Below are 25,956 nucleotides of genomic sequence, written 5' to 3'. Positions count from 1 at the left end.
ACCTTTCATTGTTAAAAGTGTCAACGACTGTAAAAAGTATCAAGCACTCGTCTCCAAAACATGGATAGAAAGAGAAAACCTGCGGCTGGTGGTGAAGAAGTGAACCCTTCTCTGCTGAAGACACAAAGTGTCGCTACGATAACAGATTCTTTGAAGCAATCTGCATGTGATGATGATGACATTGGTGAAGAGGAAGAAACATTTACCAAGAGTAATGCTCTTGGTGCTTTGTCATGCTTACATGTGAACTCACCCAGTGAACAAACTAAAGAACAATATGTCGGTGGTTCAGTGCAGGAGTCCTGCTGCGGGTTTGACCATTTTCAATGTTTAACTAGCCATCCTTTACATTGTCAAAAAAGTGTTTTAAAAATGGTCATTAGCTTTGACTGTAAATTAATGAAATAAGCTTGTAAACAGGATCATTTTCTTCTAGACTACTCAATTCTTTTTCACATCATCGCCTATAAGGCGTTTAATATTTGATAGCCAGCCGTGCAATAGAAATGACATGTTAAAAACTACAATCTAAACAAACAGGGGAAAATAGCTCTTAAGAGGAAAGGGAAAAAAATGGAGGAGGAGAAGGAGGAGGAGGAGGAGGAAGGAGCAGGGATCAGCAAAGATCTAACTAATGCACTATGGAATGTTACTGTGTCACTGTGAAGTAAACTACAGCACTTTACATCAGATCAGGTTGGACTACTTCAGTCAAGATATTTACTGCTGCAGTGCAAGAAATACAAATGATTGGCAAGTGTGGTGCATACACTGCTCAAAAAAATAAAGGGAACACTTCAACAACACAATGTAACTCCAAGTCAATCACACTTCTGGGAAATCAACGTATCCAGTTGGGAAGCAACACTGATTGTGAATCAATTTTACCTGCTGTTGTGCAATTGGAACAAACAACAGGTGGAAATGAGGCAATTATCAAGACAACCTCTATAAAGGAACGGTTCTGCAGGTGGTGACCACAGACCATTTCTCTGTCTTCATCCTTTCTGGCTGATTTTTGGTCACTTTTGCATTCTGCCAGTGCCCTCACCACTAGAGGTAGCATGAGGTGTCTTCAACCCACAGAAGTTGCTCAGGTAGTGCAGCTCATCCAGGATGGCACATCAATGCACGCTGTGGCAAGAAGGTTTGCTGTGTCTGTCAGCACAGTGTCGAGCACGGAGGAGATACCAGGAGACGGGGAGGGGGACGTAGGAGGACAACAACCCAGCAGCAGGACCGCTATCTGCTCCTTTGTGCGAGGAGGAACAGGAGGAGCGCTGCCAGAACCCTACAAAATGACCTCCAGCAGGCCACTAATGTGCATGTTTCTGCTCAAACTGTCAGAAACAGACTCCATGAGGGTGGTACGAGGGCCCGACGTCCACAAGTGGGGCCTGTGCTTACAGCCCAACACCGTGCAGGGCGATTGACATTTGCCAGAGAACACCAAGATTGGCAGCTTCTCCATCGGCGCCCTGCGGTCTTCACGGATGAGAGCAGGTTCACACTGAGCACATGTGACAGACGTGACAGAGTCTGGAGACGCCGTGGAGAACGTTCTGCTGCCTGCAACATCCTCCAGCGTGACCAGTTTGGCGGTGGGTCAGCGACGGTCTGGGGAGGCATGTGCTAGCCAGAGGTACCCTGACTGCCATTAGGTCCCGGGATGAGATCCTCAGACCCATTGGAAGACCATATGCTGGTGCAGTGGGCCCTGGGTTCCTTCTGATGCAGGACAATGCTCGGCCTCATGTGGCTGGAGTGTGTCAGCAGTTCCTGCATGATGAAGGCATCGATGCTACGGACCGGCCCGCCCGTTCCCCAGACCTGAATCCAATCCAGCACATCTGGGACATTGTGTCTCGTTCCATCCACCGACGCCACGTCCACCACAGACTGTCCAGGAGTGGACTGATGCTTTGATCCAGGTCTGGGAGGAAATCCCTCAGGAGAACATCCGTGGTCTCATCAGGAGCATGCCCAGGCGTTGTAGGGAGTGCATACAGGCACGTGGAGGCCACACACACTACTGAGCCTCATTTTGACTTGTCTTCAGGAATCTCCACAGAAGTTGGATCATCCTGTGATCTGATTCTTCCACTTTTATTTTGAGTATGATTCTGAATCCAGACCTCCGTGGGATAATGATTTTGATTTCCATTGATCATTCTTATGTTATTTTGTTCTCAACACATTCCACTATGTAATGAATAAAGATTTTAAACTGGAATATTTCATTCATTGAGAGCTAGGATGTGTTGTTTAAGTGTTCCCTTTATTTTTTTGAGCAGTGTATATATTTGTCCAGGTAGGAATGTTCTGTTCCTGTCAGACGCTCCAAATGAACTATGTTTTATGCATTTTTAACAAACAGGTGAAGCTGAGTCACACAGAGAAGGTTTAGAGGAAGTCACTACAGGCACCTGTTGTGTCTATTTGAATTTAGTGCATCAAACTGGTGCTGACTGAGAGCAAATTGCAGATATACATTTTTGTTACCAGTCTGCTTCTGAATATAGTCAATTGTCTTTAAATCATTCATTTCATATATAAATATACTAATTAGTGGACTCGCCTGAAGAATAATTATATTGACCATTAGGCGGCGCCAAATCTTTTAAAAAAAGACTTACAGCTGCTGACATGTATGTACATACTCACATACTTCAAATCTTTCTGTTTCAGTCAGTTCTGTCCACTATAAGTCAGAAACCAAACGTCAGGTCAAATATTATCAACTCCTACAGTTATAACATGTTTTTATTTCAACTGTTATATAGTTATCATAAGGCCGACCTGGAGATAATCCTGTTGGATGCTGTCTATGTGACTGTCTCTCTCTCTCTCTCTCTCTCTCTCTCTCTCTCTCTGTTTCATCCTCTTACAGTGGCTTTAACTTCAGATCAGCCTGCACATCCAGCAAAGCTTTCACCTACTGTCTCCATCTGCCAGTAGAAGGCAGAGAGGCAGTGTAGTCATGGCAATTCCCGGACAGAAAGTGGTGCTGATCACCGGCTGCTCCTCCGGTATCGGCCTGAGGTTGGCCACGATGTTGGCCAATGACGAGAATCAGCGCTACCATGGTAGGTGTGTGTGTGTGTGTGTGTGTGTGTGTGTGTGTGTGTGTGTGTGTGTGTGTGTGTGTGTGTGTGTGTGTGTGTGTGTGTGTGTGTGTGTGTGTGTGTGTGTGTGTGTGTTAGAGACATACAGAGAAAGCATTTCTTTTGTATTTCTATTTGTGGTGTGTATAGGCTACCTTTGTGTTATAGGAAATAGCCTAAAAAAAAACATGCAACATTTCCTAAAATAATACAACTAATGATGATGATCATAATTATAGCAGCTTCAGCCTCTATCGTGTGGAACACATAAGACAATTATACTTTAATTGGATAATAAGAGTGTTACACATGATTATGACAACTGTCATCTGTCCATCTGGATGCACAGCAGAGGAGGCGTTTCCATCTGAAGTTAAGATGCTGTTTGTGGTTTACATCTCCAACAAGTGTTGTTTAGGAATCAAATCAGTCTGAGCCACGTCAATAAGGATTGACTTTAGATACAACAACTGAGAACCAATAATGCTGCAGCCTGAACTGCCTGAAAAGGAAACTGCACAGCTTGCAGCATTTGATCTCGCACAGAGAGGTCACAGTTGACTTTGCTAAGGACTCTTTCATTAGAAGCAGAACTGCAAATGTAAAACTCATAACTATTGGCCACATACCTGTCATATGTTCTCAAACAAAGAAGAAATAATGATGGTGACAAGAAGCAAGGTTGTATCAGCGTCCTACTTAAATGAACATAACGGTGTTTTTTTCATGTGTCAGCTCTTAAAAATGACTTTAAAATTAACTTTGAATTAAATTTACATCACAGCTAACTATTATGCAAATCATTATGCTCCTGCGTTTTTAAATTTGAATGCACTTCTGCTGCTGCTCCAGGTATCCACTGGTCTCCATTCATTTTGATACTACTAAAGAAATACTTTACATTTATAACATGGACAAAAAAATAATGCTAATAATGTTTGATGTCCACTATGTATCTTAATGCCGTAAATAATGGGAAACAATGACTTCCTAAGAGATGGAAAACTACCTTTAAAATAATCTGTAGCATGCACAGTAGAGTACAAAAGGTTATATTCTGCGTACTGGGTTTCTTCGACTGTCATTAAGGTCTCAGATTAAAGGTTCCAATACAAGGAAAAGCTCCCAGGTCATTACGCCTCTCTGCAGCCGTAAACATTGTCTCTGATCCCAATTTAACCTTAAGCTACAGCAGCCTGAAGGGGTAGTGCTGGAGTTACAGGAAGGCAGTGTTACTGTAAGTTCACAAACTCATAATTGGAAGCCGTCAATGGAAACAGAAGGAGCATAATTATAGACAAAACGATTGGCAAACAGCCAATGAAAACAGGAACACCGGCACAGATCAGAAAGACATGACGAAGATCTGATTGGGATTGAAACGATTAAAGCTGGTGATTCAGCGTCTTGCTGAAAGGCACTTTGACGGTAGGGGCTGAGCTAATTTTCTCATTCATTTAATGAATGTTTACGGTTTCAAATGTTTCGTTGAGGTTGCTGCCCCCTCAACGAGGCTTTGTTCGTACCAGACAAACAAAAGTTTGTGAGACTTTTTGTCTTTAATCTGAACATAAATGATTTGTATGGCGGAGCACACACAGGCGCCTTACAGAGATGCTACATTTGTGTTGCCAAATACATACAAACAATACATTAACATTGAATAGAAGGATGCTGCTCTTTCACGCTGAAGGAGACACTAGAGGTGGTTAAGGTACTTGATGAGGAGGCTCCCAGGGGGGGCTCCTATTTAAGGTTCTCCATACATACAACTAGCAGGAGGCCCCGTCGTAGACCCAGAGAAAGTGATGTCGAAGTACGCTTGTGCACATCTCAGCTGCTGTAACAGAACCAGTTCACCCCAACCACTGTCACAAGCAAACACGTGTGTCCCAGAAGACGCCTGATATCTGCAGATGTGGATTGTGATAAGGATTGATCATATTTCTAGAACAGCCTTTGTTTTGCCAAATATTTCGTGGATCCATCCTGTGATTTTGATCGGCTCCAAAATTAAATGGGTTCTTTTTATGGCCCACGCTACGTCCTTCTACCGTGTTTCATGGAAATTGGGTCGGTAGTTTATCCATAATAGACAAACAGAAAAAAACAGCCGCACCAAGAACATAACCTCCTTGATGAAGATAAATCTCTTTCACACTCCTCATAGCTTTGATTTTGTTTCTCCTTGACACCTCGCTGTCCACAGTCATCGCCACGATGCGTGATCTGAAACGCAAAGATAAGCTGCTGGAAGCTGCCGGGGATGCGTATGGGAAAACTCTTTCTCTGGCTGTACTGGACGTCTGCAGTGACGAGTCCGTCAAACAGTGTATTGATGGCATCAAAGATCGACACGTGGATGTCCTGAGTAAGTAGAAGCATCTTCTGATGTATCTTGCAGTGTCACAGTCTAAAATTGATGGTGATTACGCCGTTTCTTCTTGGTCCTCCTTGTTTTCCTTTCCTCCTAAACAGTCAATAATGCAGGTATCGGCCTGGTCGGTCCGGTGGAGAGCATCCCCATTGAAGAGATGAAGAAGGTTTTTGAGACCAATTTCTTCGGGGCGGTCCGCATGATCAAGGAGGTGTTACCTGATATGAAGAAGAGGAAGGGAGGACACATCATCGTGGTCAGCAGTGTGATGGGAGTGCAAGGTGAGCCGGGACAGAGGAGTGAAGGGATGAGTGAAGGAAGAGGAGGCGGGATGGGGCGTTAATAGGTACAGGAGGAAACAACAGGTTTGTCGGCTTCAGCTTGATGGATGGGTACGTGGACGATGGATGAGTGGAAGCGTAGACGGATGAAGAAGATAATATAGTTTAAGTACGAGTGTATGTCTTCACAAACAAGAACGAACCAGAAGAGCTGATGTGTCTTCATGTCGTCAGAAAATGGAAATTATATGTGCTGTGTTTTTCAAGCGGTGGTGTTTAATGACGTGTATGCGGCTTCCAAGTTTGCCATGGAGGGGTTTTGCGAGAGTTTGGCTGTGCAACTCCTGAAGTTTGACGTCACGTGAGTGCCACTGGTCACATTATTAATGCTTTTAGTAAAGTAGCAACATACAAAGAAAAATAGAAAGTCTGCCTTAAACAATGTCAGAAGTTTTACAGAAGGGACGAACACCATCTTTCTGAAAAAGATTACGTCATTTGGTGCATTGGATAATACAGCTGTCCAAAGTCTCCAATTATATACTTATCAAACCATTTATCGTATAGCATCTGCATTCATTGTTTTTCCCACTGTCACCTGTCTCCATCATTAGATGGATTGCCAAGAAATATGGTAACAACATTCACAGTTTAGATGTTTTCCTAAAAAATAAACATGTTTGGTGTATGGGGCTAGAAAAGACATCGGGGGAATAAACAGTCAGTTAGATTCCTCTGCTGAGCAGGCCATTTTATAGTTGTTGACACAAATTCATCTCGAGCACGGAGCTTGAAAGACCAGACCAATATTAAAATGTCAAATGTTTGCTCCTTTTAGTACCTTCAGTCAAACCAACACTTTCAGTCTATTGTCCAATCGTGTCATAAATTATGGAAAACCATCAAGCAGTTACTTAAATTGTTATTCCAATACTAGTGCAGTCCTTCTGACAGTGGAAATCTTAATCCATGCTGCGATTGAGTTGCAGTCTTCTCATTTTCTGTCCTCTGCTGGTGTCTCTCTCCTCAGAGTGTCAATGATTGAACCTGGTCCAGTGCACACGGAGTTTGAAGCAAAGATGATGGAGGATGTGAAAAAGAAGCAGTACCCTGGAACTGATCCTGAAACATTGCAACACTTCCGCAATTACTATCTTCCTACTTCTTTGAAAATTTTTGAGGGACTGGGACAAACACCTGAAGACATTGCCAGAGTAAGTTCACAAACGGTCTGCGGCTCAGCGTCGCTGTGTCCGATCTTTCTGACCGCATCACTGATTCATCCTTTAAATCTGACACAAAACTGTCCGTTTTTTGTTTTTTTTTGTCCGTTGTCTCTTTCTTTGCAGTGCACCAAGAAAGTCATTGAAACGAGCAAACCACCTTTCCGTAGTCTGACAAACCAGCTGTACACACCCATCGTAGCGCTGAAATACGCCGATGAGACGGGAACCCTGTCTGTCCACGCCTTCTACCACATGCTCTACAACCTGGGTCCACTGATGCACCTCAGCCTGTCGGCAATGAAGTTTTTGACCTTCGGATGGCTGAAGAGCGGCACGGTTTCACCGAACTAGAAACTAAATAGGACCGCGTACGGGCTTGGCTTCATCGTCAGAGGATCGCGAAAACCATATTAAACTGGTGTTAAACTAATACTATAGACACGTAGCAAAAGTGACTTTGTTACAAATAAAGAAAGATTCAATCACAAATTCAACCACACGTGAACAGTTTCAAAGAGTTTGTCTTGTGTTAGTTGCCATATTTTATGCTGATGCAGTCTGGACTGAAAAGTCTTCTGTATTGTCCTGAAGACGTAGATACCGCAGTCCGCTTGAGTTTATATCCGATAGATTTGAACATTCGCTATCCTTCCAACTGTGCCAAACGAGTCGGGTTCGCTGGAGCAGTGTACATATTTTTCCAAGTACTGTTAGTGCATCTGAGCAATTATTGTGGCATTAAAATTCTGAAACTGTTCAATTGCTTTTGATAGTTTGTAGAAAATGTGGCTGTGTGCGATATTGCTTTTTTTGGTGGTTTTTTTGGGGTGGGAGGGGGTATCTGCCAACATGTTAATAAAACTAAATCCAAATTAAATGTATTAAAACGCTGATGTCATAGGAGAATTAAAATAAAATATTAGCATTTACCAATGGTGGATGAGGTATTCAGATTGTTTACCCGAGAAAAAATAATACAGTACTTTAAACATAACCCATTACAAGTAAAAGTCCTGCATGAAACATCCTTCTTAAGCAAAAGTACATAAGCAGAGTTTTCTGGAGCATTATAACACTTCAGTGCACCACACGAGTGCTTTATCAGAGCACCGAACATATTTTGAGTGCTGACTACGGGAGAATGAGAGAAGTGCAGTTTAGACCAAATCACGATAAGCCTTGTTTTACCGCTATTTATTTCAAGTAGATATGATATAACGATATTTCAAAATTACATGAAAATGCAGAGTTTTAACGCCCACCCACCCCTCAATGAAACCACTGAACATCCAAGTCCTCCAGAATCCCAAGATAACTATTAACAGCAAAGTGTAGTAAAATTATTCATGTAAAAGTACTTCTACATGGTCCCTTACCCTTATATTATGAATTATGACATGATGAAGTTACTTACAGTTTTATATCCAAGGACAGCAGATAAATCAAAGGGATTTTGAAGGCTTTTTTTCCCTCAAAGCTTTGATTTTTGTTGAGATATGAGGTAATTTGAACATTTATTCAAATGAAACCATGTTGAAGTTTAGAGGGACAACTCTGTTTGATGGAGCTGTTAACAACTCACAGACTTCTGAAAAGTGAGCCAGACAACACGCTGCTTTTTGTAGGAAATTGTTTTTTTTTAAATCTTTAACAACGTGTTGAATATTATTGTGTCAAATCTTCATCTTAAAAGTAACTAAAGCTGTCAAATAAATGTAGTGGAGTGGAAGAATGAAGAAGCATCAAATGGAAATACTTAAGTAAAGTATAAGAAACTCAGAATTGTAATTAAGTACAGTTCTTGAGTAAATGTACTTTAGTGACTTTCTACCACACATAAAATAAACACGTAGAGGTCTATGAGAAATATTTGTGTTGGGTAAATAGTTTGTAAACTTTGTCTGGAAGGTTTTTCTTTACAAATTATTTCCACTTGCGTCCCAGTTTTAATCCGTGTGGTTTGGTAGACAGCGAACAGCCAAACCTCTTCAAGAGCACACCACTGCAGATGTTTGGGACATAGTCTGTCCAAAAATATCTTCAAGGCGGCCATAAAAAGATTTAACGTGGTGGCATTTGGACAATGTTCGCTCCTAATGTCGGAAAAAATGTGATTAACGTTTCCACTTATGAGCCTGTTTGGTCTCTGAATTTTATGTGACCGGTTTAGCGGTTAATAACTTGACTATATGCATTACAATTGAATACACTGGTGTCCGTTTTGGACGTGGAAGTAACATGAATGCTCGTGAATGTGGAGTAAACACGAACCCGTGTTGTTTACCTGCCACCGATCGAGTCGTCGGAGCTCGACTTTTCACGCCTGTCTTGAGTCGCGGGAATATTCGGAGTAAATCGATCCCCGCACGATCGAACACCAAAACAAACCTTTCCGCGGACAAACCGGTGGAGTCGCCGAACTAAACATGAACACGACCTGCGTGGAAAGGCACGTTTCCCGTCCGGCGAAGTAGATATATTTAACCTTGGCTGTTCGTTGTTCATGTTTCAGTTGTAGTTTGTTTTTCTACAATAAATGTAACGTCCGATCTGTAACCGCCGGCCTTAAACTCGTGCCAAACCCGGCCGTGCTACGGCCGCATGCGAGTCTCAGTCTCGTGTTGTGTGTCAGGGTCCATTAAAGCAGGATGGAGACTAACGGGGGAGACGCGGTGCACCGTGAGGAGCAGCTGAAGACCACGCTGCACTGCGACGACAAGGAGAAGGTAATGCACATTTTGTTTACACACTTCAAGCCACGTGAAGCGCTGCCCGCGAAGCCGCTTCTTCTGACAGTGTCCCCTCTCAGCTTCGCAGGAAGTTGGCACAGCTGCAAAGGGAATACCTGAGGACAGCCCAGAGACTGCAGGTGAGAGGCTGTTTCACGTTGTTTTGTGAACGGGAACATGGAGGAAACATTCTTTGATGCACACCATCGTCTGCAAACAGCGTGCGGAGCGCTTGGATGCCGTGCAGAGACATGTGAGGAGCACCGTCACTCAGCAGGACCAGCAGGACCAGAGACATGTGAGGAGCACCGTCACTCAGCAGGACCAGAGACATGTGAGGAGCACCGTCACTCAGCAGGACCAGCAGGACCAGAGACATGTGAGGAGCACCGTCACTCAGCAGGACCAGAGACATCCAGAGCTCACATCTAATCCCTGCCTCATCCAATCAATAGCTGTAGATGTCCCGCAGTGCCAGGGACACTCTGAAGGTTAGTTTGCCCTAATCCAATCAAATCTCTTTCACCTTTAATCTGCAGTCATATGACACCATTATCTACTTCAAAACGATTTCGTTGATACTTGATCACATAAATACTCTCACAGGACATACATTTTGTCATATGGATGAGGTTACACTGTCGTAACCGTTAGATTTACAAATGATCTGATGATTTACCAGGTCCAGCAGACTGTGATAACTCCAGGAGGAGACAGGTGATCAGGTTCCTGCTCCCCGCTGATGCTGCCAGTCCACAGACACCAGGTCCAAGCGATGGCACACCTGCAGGCCACAGACCCAGTCCTGCCCTGCGCCTCAGGTCACGACGCAGCCGCCTGCGCTGGGAGAGGAGGAGCGCGGAGGTCGGCATGAACACGGACAACAGCGAAGAAGCACCGGAGCAGAGTGAACTGACGGGAAGTACTAGAACAGCAGGAGAGGAGAAAAAAGCCAAGTCAAAGGGAACAGATGTTTTGAATGAAAGTGAAGAGCTGTTTTCAGGTACAGACTCCGAGTCTCCCTCTCTGCTGCTTACACACTGGAACACTGACACAAGAGAGAAGGACGGAAAGGAGATGCAAGGACACCAAGAAGACAAAACTGAGTTGAGAGCTGAAGGGGAAAAAGAATCAGAGTCGACCTCCATCTTGCTCACATCTTGTAACCCCGCGATAACCACAGAAGAAAGGGGACAAGATGGCACTCAAAGTGAAAGAAGAGAGGAGGTGATGAGAGGAGAAGATGGTGATAATAACAGAGGACAGAGTGAAATAAGCCTATGTGAAAAGACTAGTGATAAACACACTGGAGAAAATGCATCAGAAAAAATAGAAAGTGAAAAAAATCCTGATGAAACTGTGGGCATGAAAGAGGAAAAGACAGCTGTGAGCCTCCTGGACTCTTGTACCTTAGTGGAAGGACTACTGTTCCCAGCGGAGTACTACGTTCGAACCACAAGGCGAATGACATTGTCACGCAGCCAGCCTGACATGCAGGCTGTCATACTCTCCCAGCTCAGCATGGGGCGACCTCGCAGGAGCCGCGGCAGAGGACCGAGCAGGAGCACACATTCAGATCAACGCACTCACCCAGATTTCTCCTCTGCGACGACTGCACCCACGGCTGTAATTCCTCTTAAACTGTCACATGTGCAGGCTGTTGACGCAGAGCAGGGTCAGAGCGCCAGGGGGATGTCGGACCCGTCTGCAGCTCGGCAGATTGAATCAGATGCCGGCTTTTCAACTGTGGTCACCGCGGCTCGTCCAGCGGGAGGCCGGAGGGGGAAGAGAGGAAGGGGCAGAGGGAGACCTCGGACCCCACGACCCTCTCTTAGTTTAGATACCCATCAGTTAGGCAGCGGACAAACCTCAGACGATCCGCAACCCACCAACACCCCAATCTCGTCCTCCGAGTCTCCCCATGGAACTGATGGACCAGGTCCCCGCCTCACTCCAGGGGAAACTATTTCAGTGCCAGATGAACCCCAGCCTGCGTTCACCCGCAGCACTTCGTCGCTGCCTTCTTCTGGAGTTGATGGAGCTCTACCCAGCTCTGCCTGCAAATATCTGGAGAAGGTCTGCCCCGTGTTTCTGAGCGGATCCTCACACAGGAACAGAAGTAAGTATTGTATGGAGGTACCTGGTGTTAACATGCATCTTAAGTGACCACTTGTGATCGAATCTCACTTCCCCACTCATATGCAAATGAACACAAACATCACGTAAAATATACATGTGAACATGTCCAGAAACATGAGAGAGAGGAGTCAAAACGACAGCCATTCAACACTTTCTTGGTTTAACGCGGCGTCTATTCGACATTTATGACATACTTCACTTTCGTGTCTTTCAGGCTCATCAAGCTGGCGATCTCTCCTCTTGCCCTCCTCTCCAGCGTCCCAAACATCTCCGCTTCCCTCTCTGTTGCCCGGCTCGCTGGTCAACGGCCTGACGAACCTGGACATCCACCAAGATTTCCATCTCCCAGACGACCAGTTTGCCTCCCTGAAGCTGCACAAGCTCCGCCAAGTCGCCACCGGATCAGAAGTCGAACATTTCTCATCGCCGTCTTACAACACGCGCAGCAGTAACCGGCGTTATGACCCTCACCACAACATCAACAACAACAACAGCAGCAGTGAACCGGTGATGCCTCTTTCTCTCCCTCTCAGCCTCACGCCCACAATCGCAGACTCACCTCATCCCAATGAAGAGCAACAAGCTGCCACACAGTCTGTAGACCTTCAGGACTTGTCGACTGAAGACAAGCTAACAGATGAAATGATTGGCCGGTCGTTAACTGAAGAGCCGTCGGATCGAGAAGCCCATAAAGAGTCTCGGACTGAAAACCTCCACATGGAGACTCGGAGCAGCTCGACAGAATCGGTGTCAGTGGTCGAAGAGTGTGAAGATAAATCTGCAGGGCATGAAGTTGGGACTCCAAACTGTCATAGCCAAAGCAACACGCACACAAATATAAACTCCACTAACAAACCTCATCTAGACTTTACAGACAGACCAGCAGGCAAAGTGAATGATTATATCACTGGACACTCAGATGACCTCATAATAAACCAGCCTGCATCAGAAAAACAAATGTCTATAGACCCTGAAGCAGAAGACCAAGCTCCCATCGAGGCTCTTTACATTGATTGCCCTCTACAGGAAACACCAGAAGAGCCTTGGAACAACTGCACCGCTTTAAATGCACGTAATGACATGAAAGCTCAAGGAGAGTCTCCTGTGCAGCAGCTGGATGTGAAAACGTGTCGCGAGGATTCAGAGGAACCTTCTGAACCCTCTGAACCCAGAACAAGACTTACCACAGACAGACTGAGCGAAAATAACAGCAAATGTTTCCAGCTGCTGTTGACTTCTCAAGCCTCAGCGCTCGACCCGTTCATTACCCCGCACCTGCCCTCATCCGCTGTAACCTCCAGTCCCCCGCTACCCTCCCTCGGATCCAGCCCCCACCCGGTCACCGGCAGCCGCCCCCAGATCACCTCCCCCCGCGCCCCTTCCCTCACCCTGCCTCCTCCTCCTCACAGCCCGTCCACACAGGCTCTGTCTCCTCCAGCTCTGTCTCCGTGTCCGTCCGTCACTTACCCCCCTCCGAGCCCGACTGATGTCGCCCCCTCCGCTCGGATCCGGACTTCATCTGAGCCACCAGGTGATCAGTGTCACAGGGTTGAACCTGCTGCTACCTGCCCGACTCCTGCCAGCATTCAGCTCCAGGGCTCAGGTGGACAGAGGACAGAGGAGACTGCAGAGAAGTACAAGATGAGACACACGCACACACTGAAGGTAAAAAAAAAAAAGTGTTTTATATGTTGTTGTTATTACTGTGCTTAAATCTTGTGAAAGTAGGTCATGAGATCTGTGGCGAGCATCTGCAACACATTTTCTGAGTAAATTACTGTGTGTGTGTGTGTGTGTGTGTGTGTGTGTGTGTGTGTGTGTGTGTGTGTGTGTCAGGCCGCAGCAGGAGGCTGTTTGGTGGACGCATGCTGTGTTCCCGGATCCGCAGGCGGTTTGTGTGTAGCAGCAGCAGGAACGTGGGCTGTGTGCCTCTGGAGTCAGACGTCAGCATCTGATTGGAGCTTAATACACACCTGGACCTTTGATGAGGTGAGTTTTTACTGAGTGTCCACATACATGCCTGCATACCAAAGGTCTGCACCAGCAGTGAGCGCTATAGAGCGCTGGTTCAGTGCGTTTCATTCACTCTCACAGGACTGTGCAGAAATCCAGTCACACTCTTCTTCTGTCTGATACTTGGCGTCTGTAATTTGCCAGGAAATGCAGCAGTACGTTCAAAAAGACTGTTGACGAGTAAACATGAACAATTTAGGTTTCATATTCTTTCATCCATTATCTCTGAAAACAATTTGTAACGTGCGAAATACATGAAAGAGATCAACATAATGCTTTCTGGTGAGAAACGGTGAATGTCAACACAACCTTCTTGGTTAAAAAATGGCTCTAATAAAAAAAAAATGTGCCGATTCACGGCTTCTCAAGTGTTCACGTTTGATTTCTCTCGTTAATATTGTTGTAATTTAAATCGATTTTAGACTGTTGGTCTCAAAATAAATGAGCAATTTGAAGATGAAGATCTGAGATCTGGTAACATGAGGGACATTTTTTTTTTTGTACATTTATACATTATTGATTGATCCCAAAATATCTATAGGTTAACTAGCAATGGAAATAATCATTAGCTGCAGCGCTTATATACAAATACCAACGATTCATTTAGCTTCAGCTAAATTAAACAAGTTGCAGTGACAGTAGGACACGCGGCTGCTGGCAGACTTTCATGTTTCCTTCACGCTCTGCTGTGGGACCCATTCATTCAGTCAGGCATGAATTGTAATGTATTTTTGTATTTGTTTCTGTTTGTGTCTTGTTTGCAGCCAGTGATCAATGTGTTTCCTGTCCCGGATGCTGCTGCGCTCATGTGTGTGACTCTGGGTCAGTTGGAAATCAGAGAAGTGAGGTGAGTACAACAGTGAAAGAGGTTCACACCTGACCTTGAATGCGTCTTCTCGTGTTTAAATCACAAATGAAAAATGTAAAGGCCCCCAGGACGCACTGAGATCCAATCTCCTCCACATGATGAGCCCCTCGTTATTTTACCAGAGGTGTAAACGAACATGTCCTGGACCACATTGAAGACCTGCCTGCTCACCTAACATCCTCTGTTTTAGATATAGAAATAATATCCAATTTGAAAAACTATCTTATGTGATTCTGTTGAACGCAGCTGAACGTTACAGAGAGTCGGAGATTTACTGCAAACTGAACTGGTGGCTGTAAAGAGACCGTTAACTGAATCACAAAACAGGTCGTCCATCTGACACGAGAATCATCAAGCTTCCTCTGGATTTAGTTTTTCCAGACAAAGTTGAGAACTACAAACTCCACAAACATTGAGTTTTCAACTTTTGTGTGTAATTTGAGCCCAAAATGAAAGAAGGCAAACAATCGGAGCTCTCCTGATTCACTCGGTTCACTCTCGGTTCACTCCCGGTTCACTCCTCTCATCAGATTATTTGTCTGTCTGCTGTGCTCTGCATTTTGCCAGGCCATTGTAATAATGTGAAACTATTCATCCTCAATAGACTTTTTCTTAAATGCAATATGTTAGGTCAGTGGTCTAAAAGCTTACAGACAGACCTACATCATCATCATCATCATCATCATCATCATCATGACATTTATTTCCACAGCACAATTTAAAAACCGGTTCTGCTTCGCAACAAAGTGGAAAGAAAAGAGGCGGCGTCAGGATTGGTTGTATTTCTTGAGGAGCACTTCAAATGTTGTAAATAACAACAACAACATACGGTGGAACAACTGCTTGCATGAACTCAAAGCTGTGAAATACCTCAGACGTGTTTGGGAAATGAGACGACTTCCGCGTGTGTCGCCCGTGTGCCCAGAACGCTGTCGTGCTCCAGCTTCACGGGAACGCTCCTCTGTCAGGGGCTCGTCCAGGCAGCCGTGGGCGTGTCCAAGTCCAGAGTGGTCACCTCGTCCCCCTCGGCGACCGGTTCCACCCTGCAGGTGTTCACGCTGACGGACGGCAGCAGGTAACTGGGCGTACTTAAACTCCTTCGCGTCGCTGCAGAGATGTCTCGGCGTCTCACTTCCGTCTGTCTCCCAGCTCGCCCGGCTCGCAGCCTCTGGTGTCTCCCGGTGTTTGTGTCGGGGCTCTCGCTGCAGTGGACGGACTTTCCGACGCCCTCATCGGCACAGACGAGGGCGGACGGCTCTTCATCTGGTGAGTACCAATGAAGCGATGACGGGTCGGAGTTACTGCCACGCCGACGGTCGCTTTGCAGCAAAACATCAACCCTGCCGACTTCTGGTTTTCTGGTTTCATAGTGTTCACACGCTCAAGTATTGTTAGACCCAATCATTTATTCCAATGGAGAATCAATAACACAGACAGACTTGTGCTCACTTCCTTGTATTTGTGCCCTTATTGGAAAATTCTGACTTCAGACACCGCCAGGAGAGACGGTGAGAGACGCGTTTGTCACAATCGACTGTTCATAAAAAATGGAGGAAGCCTCTGTGACATTTTCTGAAGAACGGTTTTGACGTCTCCGGCGCTCTCCATCTCTGCAGTGGCTGACAGCCTTCGTCTTTACTCATCCAAAAAAAAGGGCAAAGGAGTGGCGTGTGGTTGGAGCTGAGGTGGGCTGAATGAAGCCTGGTCGCTTGGGTACAGCATGCAGTAGCATCGGCAGCACCTGATTGGTCAGAAGTTTCCCTGCTTTTGCCTCAACAACTTACTGTAGACAGCTGATGTCAAGTTTGGAACTTGGTTGTGCTGCTCCCTAGTGTCGAGAAAAAAAACCTGAAGCATGTTTACATGTTGTGTATGTCAAGATAAACACTCCACAGTTTTCTCTAACATACTGTCTCATTCATTTTAAGCCTTGAAATAATATCCTCAGACTGCTTCTGTTTACAGGGAAACGTTTGTTTGTTTGTTACAGGAATTTAAAGACCGGACAGCTGCTGCGTAGAGTCCTCCTCGGGGGTGCTTTCTCACACACGGCCTGTCTCAGAGGATACGCCTCCTGCGTAAGTACGCTGTCGTTGTATAAAATACCTGTCGGCCTTTAAGATGACTTCACTCGTGTGTGTTTGTGTTTGTGTTTGTACGCAGGGAGTGTTGTTTGTCCTGCTGCAGCATCAGTTCCTAAGCTCGCCGGAGGAAGAGGAAAAAGAAGGGAAACTAAAAGACGGGCTGTTTCCAGAGGAGGACACGAAGACCGCCTTGTTCTCCCTGGTCACGGTGAACCCCCTGAGCGGACGGTCCGTCCCGGCCACCCGTCTGTATCCACCCGAGGCCTGGTCCGGCAGGTGAGACGAGGGCCGACGGGAGGCGAGGCGAGGCGAGGCGCGGCGCGTCGACGTACTGACGTGTTCCCTCTGTGCCCCGCAGGCTGTGCGAAGCCGACGCAAGGCGCTGCAGCGTGGTGGGCCTGAGTCAGAGCGGCTGCGTGTGCGTGTGGGAGCTCGGGCCTGGCGGGGCTTCACGGATGGTCCGGGCTCCGGAGAGCGAAGGCTGGCAGCTGGCTCGATGGGGGGGGGCGGACACGCTGGTGACCGGGCATCACAACGGAGACGTTACCCTGCACTGCTGCTAAAAACACAAGACCGTCGGGTGGCTTTTTAATCAAAATGTAAATATCATTCCGTCAGTGTCCACATCAAGACTTTAACAGAACTGCAACATCACATCGGGCCGTTGTACTCGTGAGTTTCAGTTGCTTTGGTTACCTTCATTTAGCGGTCACAGTTTCTCACCGATGTTATTTCGGCCTGACAGGATTGTGTCTTTACTCTCAGTAAGACTACTGTAACACAGATAATCTAAATGCTGTAAATGGAGCTCATCCCTACAGCCTGTGGTCTCAGCAGGACGTAAGTGTTAAAGCTGGATTTGTTGTCTTCCAGACTGGAGACATCAAGGTTTAACAGCACTATTATCACTCTAATTATGTCTACTCTTAGCTGAAAACTAGCTGTGTTTTTGTTACCGCTTCTGTTTTGACTGTTCTTTGTGCACGTACGTGCATGTTGTTAATATTTGTTCTATTTAAAGAAAAAGATGTTTGACCAAAGTTGGTTTTAAAATTTACATTAAACATTTGTGACTTTCGTACTTTGTCAGCTTTTCCACCACCGTGACTCAAAACAACCGAGTCAGTAATCTCGTGTTTTTGATTTAGTCAGTACACTAAAATAATCAGTCCCAAAAAAAAAAATTCCTGAATGGCTGAATGTGCAGTCTGAGCCCGGATAAAGAGGATCTACGTGGACATGAAAGACAAGAAAGGCCCTCTTCAGAGCCAGTGTTTGGTTGGACGCTCCTGGGTGGAAACACAACAGGCTCCGTAGATAAGGACCAGCTCAGTGAGGAGGAGATATGAATACCTCATTGCGAGATAAATAAAACACACGTCTTAGTTTTAGATGATTATAGTGATGAAAAACATGAGCAATATTATATACATTTCTGTTAATAGATCCCCTGAAACTTACATACTGGACGTTTATTAAAAAAAAAACCTGACAACCGAGCTGAAGACTCTGCACTCCTCCTTCGGCCGATGACGTCCGGCTCGGAGGGTCTGACGGCGGAGACACCGTTGAGCTGCTGCAGCGCGCCAAAACATGTATGCGATGTGCAAATATCACGTCACAACAAGGAATTCTGATCGTATCGAACACATTTTAATACACAGAAACACCTCACCTGCACGGGCTCGGTCTTCAACTACTTTAATGTCAATCCACCGTTATGAAATGCAGATGGATTGAAAAAAAACGTTCTCACCGTCCCGCTGTGTGCAAATAAATATGCAAAACAAGAAAAGCCTAAATATGCAAAAACAATAAAACGGACGACAGTGCGAATAAGGGTCCACAGTGCAAAAGTTTTGAGTGAACTATTCCTTTAAAAAAAAAAACTTGCGAAATCAGCACGTTTTTTAAATAGTACATTGAGCCGAGATGTGCTGTGAGGGAGTCGAGCAACATGAAGCATGAAATATATGTGGATCCTGACTAAACCATAACTACAACATCAACATCCAGCTAGTATGAAAGCTTTTTTTTTTTTCAAACAGTTTAAGGACTTTTGTCAAACACTGTTTTCTGACTCAATAATAAACTTTAAATCTTTCGTGTGCAGACTAAATTCAAAAATTATCTTGTGGAGCAGCAAATTGGACTGAAACATGAGGTCACGGTATTTTTTTTTTTACCTTGTTCAAGATCATCTTTATTTAAACTCAGGTGAAATTAAACCATCTTTACAACATGTCTGCAGGTTCCGCAGTATGTACAGGTTTGTACATCTTGATGGAAATGACATCTAAAATAGACTTATAAAATGAGCGAAGCGGCGCTACAAGCAGAATGTACATGATGATGATGTATTAACATGGTGCATATCTCTACACAGAACACAGATAAAAACAGACAAACTAGAGAAGCTTTTATCCACCCACACGACACGACGGACGCATGAACAAATGCCGACCAGGAAGAACAGAGTGAAACCTTGGAAAGACCATTCTAACTTCAAGAAGATAAATTTGAACAAAGTGAACATCATCGTCATCTTTCCCTCCTGTAATTCTTTGTTGTAATTTGTCAGCAGGACCGCGTTCACCGAAGCGTCGTCGAGAACGTTAAGACAGAAAGAGTTGGAGTTTCTAGAACCAGCAGAAAAGATAAAAATCAGTGAATAAAAGACTTTTCATTTACCACACGGAGAAGACTCGTTTTGGTGGTGCGTTGTCAAAGTCTTGAAGATGCCATTAAAAAAATCTTTACACTGTGACCCTTAAATAAAATATAGGAGGATTTAAAGGTCTGTCCCGTCCGGCGAGAGGCTGGAAGAGGAGGCCTAAGGTTAAAGACAGATGTCGGCTGAAGCCTGGAGGTTGTTTAATGTGCGGTGGTGGAAGGCTTGCTGTCCAACAGTTTCTCCACCATGAGCTTGGCGTAGCGGATGCGGCTGGCCAGCTCCTTGCAGCAACCGAACTCCTCCAGCAGAGACAGCTTGTAGGTGCGGAACTCTCGCTTCTCGTCGATGTAGGTCACCGCACCCATGAGCGGACACAGGATCAGCTTGGTGTGGTCCTGGCGGAGAAAAGTTAACACGAGACACAAGGTGAGGACGGGTGTGTGGGTGTGCGCGCGCGCGAGACCAAGAGAACGCGACGAGCTGCCGGGAGACGGTTGGAAGATGCAGGTGGGCGACGACGTCTAACCTGGAAGAAGTTGATCTGCACGGTGCCGTTGGTGAGGTGCAGGACGATGGCGCTCTTTGTTCTGAACCAGAGGGACAGGTAAGGCAGCCGTGCCAGCTCGTCTCCTTCCCGCCGCGCCATGTTGGCGCCGGCTTTCAGCAGGTGCTCGCTCATGTAGTTACGGAAGTATTTCAGCAACGTGATCTGCAAGGAGGGGGGAAAAAAATACACGAGGCTTAACGCCGCAGCGTAAACAGCAGGTCGCTGGCCTCGGTCGGCGGCACCAGTTCTACGACGTCGCGCAAACATCCGGAATTAAACTTTAAACGAATGAAATCAGGACGAGCTTTGACCCCTGACCTTCTTGTTGAGAGCAGAAGGGAAGGAGCGGACACTCAGGTAGGATTCAGCTGCCGTCTTGTCGATGTACTGCAGACTGTCTCCGTCCGTGTACATGATCAGACGAGTGTAGTCGTTGAACAGGACGCCCACGCTGTTGTCGCAGAGCTGGTAGCCTGGAAGAGACATTTAAACTCTTGATGAGGACCTTTTGAACCAGGAAATGTAGTTAGAAAGTCACTCATCTGTCAAAGAAATATTGTGTCACTGCTCTCTGGTGGACAAGATATGTAATAGCATCACTGTTTCTCAATTACCTCAAACATACTTTTAGCAGTTCACTACAGTAGTTTCTTGTTACTTACTGGCTGACATAAGCCAAATATTAAAACCTTTGGTTCTTAATAGCATCAAAGAAGCTCAGCTGAACTCTTCACATCAAACTACAGACAAATGATGAATTTGGAGTTCTTGGTTTAATAAGGAACCAATTTTAGATTCAGCTTTAAAACCATTTGTGGGAGTTCTGCTATAATTCAAATGCATCGAAGACTTAAGGCCACATTTACCATCTTCTCCACACTGAGGTCAACATTGATCTACACACACGTTCAAATTATTAACCGCCTGTGCAACATTAGTGTCCAGTTATGTCCAGACTCAAAAAAGAAATTACTGCTCAATTTCATTCCATAACTGACTTCATGACTTCTCTTGTTAAATCACAAGAGTTGCCTATAAGCATAGCTGGCAGATGGCCGTGGAATCAGAGTGGGATACTTACCCAGGCCATATTTATCAGAGTAGTCGACCCATTTGCTGATCCAGAAGATGGGAATACAAGCAGGATCCTCTGCTTCCTCTGGAAAAACAAAAAGACAACATATTGTCTGTATGCAGCAGAGAAACGGTCACAAAGACGACCTACAAGTCTGACGTGTGCGACGCACACTTAAAGGAGCAGTGTATAGTAGGGTTTAGTAACATCTAGTGGTGAGGTTTCAAATTGCAACCAACCCGAGTGACCCTCCCCTCACTTTTTCCCTCAATTGAAAAGAATGTAAAAGACCCTCTGTAGAACCAGTGTTTGGTTCTCCTCCCAACTGACGTGAAGACTCTTGCGCTCACCTTGGCGGATGACAGCCAGCTCAGAGGGTTTGGCGGCGATGATAACGTTGAGCTGCTGCAGCAGGTCTTTCAGGTGGCATTCTGCCGGTTCGATCTCCCTACGCACAGAAGACACCAGTCAAATCGTTTATGCGAATACAAATGTGACTCTTTCAGAAATTCGGGTTGGGTCTGATGCAGTTGAATGAAGAGCAGAATGTCAGAGAAGCCAAACATTGCGCAAACATCTCACCTCTGCATGGCCTCGTCCTTCAAATCCGCCTTCTCTGTCCCCGCTGCAAGACAAAACCAAATCTTCATCATTCCGAACACCGAACTCCCGACTTCAACATTTCGGCTTCGTTTCGATCGTTTGTTTGGTCATTTATTTTCAGGCTCTGTCGGGACCTTTACCGTTGTTGTTTATCGCGACCAGGGGGCGTCTCTGGCCGAGCTCCGTCGCCGTGGAGGGGGCGATAGAGAAGCGTGGCGGCACAGTGAGACAAGTAGTGGGCAGACGAACGGGGATGTAGCCTGATGTGAAGAACTCGTCCGCTTCCAGCTCGGCGATGGTCGGCCTCTGGGCGGGGTCGGCGTGCAGCATCCTCTTGATGAGAGAGGACGCGGCCGGGTTGATGTGCTGCACGCAAATATCACGTCACGAGAGGAGTCGGGGCCCGAAAACGTAAACGCACCCAATTCGGTTTGAGGGAACAGTGGGTGCGCGCTCCATGAAATCAACTTACCCAGGGGATGGTGTAGTTGTTTTTCTTGATGCGGTTGTAGGTCTCCTTCAGACAGGAGGTCTCGAATGGGGGCTTGCCCACCAGCAAAGTGTACCTGGGAGAGCAGAGAAAGGGAGGAAGTTTAAATGACTTCACCGGACTCGTGTCGACGAGTTCCTTTCCCAGGTGTGTTCTGGCTTTCAGACTTACAATATACAACCGAGTGACCAGACATCCACTTCGTAGCTGTGGCCTTTCTTGCAAAGCACTTCGGGGGCGATGTAGTTGGGCGTGCCGCACAAGGTCTTCTTCCGTTCGCCATCAAACTCGATCTTCGTGGCCAGGCCGAAGTCCCCTAGACGAGGAAGACAGACAGACAACCTTTTTGGAGAAGAGCAGAATAAAAGTGGCAGCTTTGTGTACATTTTCAGGACATAATAATGTCCTTATTCTCTGCACATGGAGGATGAAGTTTATCTGTGCGTTTAGTCCTCATGAGAACTTTCCCCACCAGCCGAGGCAAACCATTCATCCAGGAAGTGTGACAAAGTGCTGATTAGAGTACTTGGGCGTGTCCAATTCTTTACTGGAGCATCCGGTTTTGTTTGTGGGTTCTGTGACAGTCCTCTGGTGTTTATTATGCCTGTATCAGGTGCAGCAAAAGAATAAGTCCAGTTCAACTCTGAGGAAATTACCTATCTTGACCTCCATGTCGTCATTGAGGAAGATGTTGCCCAGTTTCAGGTCTCTGTGGATGACTCTGTTGTTGTGCAGGTAGTGGACACCCTTGAGCAGCTGAGTCATGTAGTAGCGAGCTTCAGGCTCTGTGACTGCCTTACGTCGCTTGTGCAACTCCAGCAGGGACTAAAAGAAGAGCTTTTGATTAGTCGGCATATTATCAAGAAAACAAAAAAAGGCAAAGAAAACTCAAAAAAGGGGTAGCATGACAGTAATGCAGCCATGAGAAGGATGCTATTTTATATGAAATAGTTTGATTCAAGCTATTAAAAAAAACACATCACTGAATCTGCTGCATAATTAATCCAAAGCAAAACTATTTTTTATTTTTAGTAGATTACCAGTTCAATGCATAGAAACAAAAAACGACATCAGTTAATGAGTTCTGGTATAAAAGCTCTGCTTAAAATGTTACATAACTCCTTTAAGTCGGGATCGCGTTACAAAATCCCCCTGGCTTTTCTTATAATTTAAACTTCACACACTTGGACGGGACGGGACGGGACGGGAGGAGGGGGGGGACGACAACGGAAGAGACCGCCGTGTTAACCGTCGGCCATCCGGACCTCGTTCACTGGACAGAGGCGGTATTTCTCCGTAAACTCACCCTCCTTCTGCAGATTTCCAGGACAACGAAGACAAAATCGTCGTCTTCGAAAAAGCCGTGAAAGCCCACGATGTTCGGGTGGTCGATGCTCTTGTGGATGGCGATTTCCGAGGTCATCTTCTCCCTCTGGTGCTGCTTCAGGATCAGGGATTTGGGCACGATTTTGCCTGCAAAAACCTGCTTCGTCTCCACGTCTGTGATTTCGTAGCATTTGGCGAAACCACCTTTGCCGAGGAACCTGCCCCGCGTGTATCTCCTCATGGTGCGTGGGTCCACCAGAACATCTGGGATTTCTTTGAGAGGCGCTGATTTCGGGTCAACATGTGCCGACGGATTCGCCGGCTTCGCAATTGCAGCACTCATTTTGGATTAAAGTGCTCTTCGGCGTCTTAAAAAAAAACTTTCAGAAGTCTTAAGCAAATTCCGGTAACGATATTAGCTGCGAGGGTCAAACTATTATTAACCTCACCCCCCCCCCAACCGACGTTAGTTTAGCCCTGGAAACTAGCCTGCTCCCATACACCTCAAGATTTTTAAATAAAAACTAACGTTACCTGCCTTTGGACGCGAACGTTACTTGGACATTTGATTGAACGAAGCGAAAGTGAATTTTAAGATTTAAAAAAAACAACCTGAGGTAAATACGAAGTTAATCGCCAGCCTCGTCCCCCGGTGCCTGCAGCGTAACCCCGTTCTGCCTTTTCACAACAGCCGCTGATACAAAGTTTAAAATGCTCCCTCAGTCGTTAGGGCGCTCTCTGATTGGTCGGCTCGATTTGAATTCCGAGGAGTTGCAGCAAAGCATCGTGGGAAGACAGTGCAAAAATAGCCAATCGCCAAACGAGGATATTTCATCGCGCGGTGTGATTGGCTGAATGCCGGCCGATGGTTGCTGAACAAAGTACTGACGGGAAATGTAGTTTGAGTGGGATTTAAAACTAACTTTGGAGTAAATGTACAGGTTGTGAATTTAATGGTCACGAAGAACGGCTTTTACGCTCTTTGCTTTTGTTAAAAAAAAAATAAAAAAAAAAAAGCACCGTCTAAAATACTCTATGGACCTATATGGGAAGCGTTCTCAACATTTTACCCTCTAAACTAAATAACCAAATACACATGACGATTAAAAACGAAAGTTATATTTGAATGTTTGTGTGGATCATTGACTAAATAAATGTGGATGCACGAGTATTTTTTTCGGGTTTAGTTTATTAATTTTTTTACATATAAAGCCTCAAGTTTGTTAAAGATTAATCAATTTAAAAGCAGTATGCTTAACAAATTAGTCCAAATTCAGATTAACCTTAATCAACTAAAATGACGATTGCTTGTCATTACACGAATGCAGGCGAAACTAAACATATAACCCTTATATTCAAAAACATACTGACAGACCCAGTCTGCCATTTTCTTCTAAGTACATTTTCATAATAAAACTTATGTACATTTGCTTGATCAAACTTTTGTAGTTTAGATGTTATTTATTCTCTCGCAATAGGGGGCAGCATTCACAAAATACAGTGTAGTTGGTACATCAGAGGTCCCCTGTGTCTCATCCATAGACTGACTCTTATCTCTTTCTCTTATTAACAAGCACTGCTTTTCTCCACATAAATACGCTATCTCATTTGGAATAACTGTGATATGCTAAAACCCACAAAAACAAATTTATATATTTTTCCCCCAAATTGGTCTAATAATAATATTCTATTGGTAAAGCAGTTATTTAACTCAGAATATATTCAATTAGTTATTCAGAATTTTTGTCCACTTATAATACCCGTCACCCTGAAAAAGAATTTGCTATTGCAATGGATGAATGACATTACCAAAGGTGTGATGTTGTTATTCAGGGGTGCTGCGATCCACTTCTCTTCCCTTGTTTGCCAACATTGTATGACACCATGGTTGGAAAAGTATGCTTTCAGCCCTTCAACCAACAATAGAAGGATTAGCTCACTTTTCAGAAAGACATTGTCACTATAATCCACTTCTGGGGAAGGCTTATCTGAAAAATCCAGTGGAAAAAAAAAAGAGTGTTATTTTCAAGATACTTGATTACAAACCTACAGATGTCTGTTTTAAAGTTCTCCATCAATGCTATCCATGAAAACTGTAATTGTAGAAATTAAGAAAGGACATTGATATGAATTGCCCTTTCTGCAGACTTATTATGAAACAACCATACACTTATTTTGGAACTGTCCATGTACTTTTATTTTTTGGAAAAAATTGACTGATTATATTCACTGTAACGTTTCTGCTGAATATTCAAACTGTACGAAGATGTGCTTCTATGTGTTTGTATGACGTCAGCAGAACAAAAATCAGTTCCACGTCATACATCTTTTGATCATCTTAGCAACATAATATTCATAAAAGTGAATTTTGTCACGGAAAACCTTTATCTAGAATTTTTAGAAGGGAAATGTTACAATAT

The 25,956-nt window shown here is 45.0% G+C and overlaps 3 protein-coding genes across 5 annotated transcripts; 2 read left to right on the top strand and 1 right to left on the bottom strand.

Moving 5' to 3' along the window:
• Nucleotides 1-2,899: 2,899 nt before the first annotated feature.
• LOC138615647 (retinol dehydrogenase 8-like) lies at nucleotides 2,900-7,806 on the top strand. The gene is made up of 6 exons (XM_069689399.1): nucleotides 2,900-3,086; nucleotides 5,314-5,475; nucleotides 5,583-5,762; nucleotides 6,030-6,123; nucleotides 6,793-6,976; nucleotides 7,112-7,806. The coding sequence occupies exons 1-6, from the start codon at nucleotides 2,981-2,983 to the stop codon at nucleotides 7,337-7,339; spliced, it is 954 nt and encodes a 317-aa protein (XP_069545500.1). The 5' UTR covers nucleotides 2,900-2,980; the 3' UTR covers nucleotides 7,340-7,806.
• Nucleotides 7,807-9,353: 1,547 nt separating this feature from the next.
• On the top strand, nucleotides 9,354-17,899 carry palb2 (partner and localizer of BRCA2). Of its 3 annotated transcripts, XM_069689655.1 has the most exons (13): nucleotides 9,354-9,714; nucleotides 9,798-9,857; nucleotides 9,938-9,958; nucleotides 10,004-10,208; nucleotides 10,400-11,836; nucleotides 12,071-13,521; nucleotides 13,693-13,845; nucleotides 14,634-14,716; nucleotides 15,663-15,812; nucleotides 15,887-16,003; nucleotides 16,728-16,815; nucleotides 16,901-17,097; nucleotides 17,180-17,899. In XM_069689655.1, exons 1-13 carry the CDS (start codon nucleotides 9,637-9,639, stop codon nucleotides 17,382-17,384), a joined length of 4,245 nt encoding a protein of 1,414 aa, XP_069545756.1. In that variant the 5' UTR covers nucleotides 9,354-9,636; the 3' UTR covers nucleotides 17,385-17,899. The 3 variants fall into 3 exon arrangements, with proteins under 3 accessions (XP_069545756.1, XP_069545755.1, XP_069545757.1); XM_069689654.1 differs by having other exon boundaries at nucleotides 9,938-10,208; XM_069689656.1 differs by lacking the exons at nucleotides 15,663-15,812; nucleotides 15,887-16,003; nucleotides 16,728-16,815; nucleotides 16,901-17,097; nucleotides 17,180-17,899 and adding an exon at nucleotides 15,450-15,635 and having other exon boundaries at nucleotides 9,938-10,208.
• Nucleotides 17,900-18,474: 575 nt separating this feature from the next.
• plk1 (polo-like kinase 1 (Drosophila)) lies at nucleotides 18,475-24,189 on the bottom strand. Its single transcript, XM_069689398.1, has 11 exons — nucleotides 23,517-24,189; nucleotides 22,867-23,035; nucleotides 22,382-22,526; nucleotides 22,193-22,286; nucleotides 21,861-22,086; nucleotides 21,700-21,742; nucleotides 21,468-21,565; nucleotides 21,124-21,201; nucleotides 20,361-20,515; nucleotides 20,022-20,204; nucleotides 18,475-19,890 (listed from the first exon to the last, which is right to left on the bottom strand). The coding sequence occupies exons 1-11, from the start codon at nucleotides 23,877-23,879 to the stop codon at nucleotides 19,696-19,698; spliced, it is 1,749 nt and encodes a 582-aa protein (XP_069545499.1). The 5' UTR covers nucleotides 23,880-24,189; the 3' UTR covers nucleotides 18,475-19,695.
• Between the last annotated feature and the right edge of the window lie 1,767 nt (nucleotides 24,190-25,956).

This window comes from Brachyistius frenatus, unplaced genomic scaffold (assembly GCF_029030835.1).
Source record: "Brachyistius frenatus isolate BFR_SWC_R1_liver_20210118 unplaced genomic scaffold, ASM2903083v1 Contig_7, whole genome shotgun sequence".
Lineage (NCBI taxonomy): Eukaryota > Metazoa > Chordata > Actinopteri > Embiotocidae > Brachyistius > Brachyistius frenatus.
The sequence above is the reverse complement of the archived record's forward strand: the minus strand, read 5'-3'. Positions and strand labels throughout refer to the sequence as shown.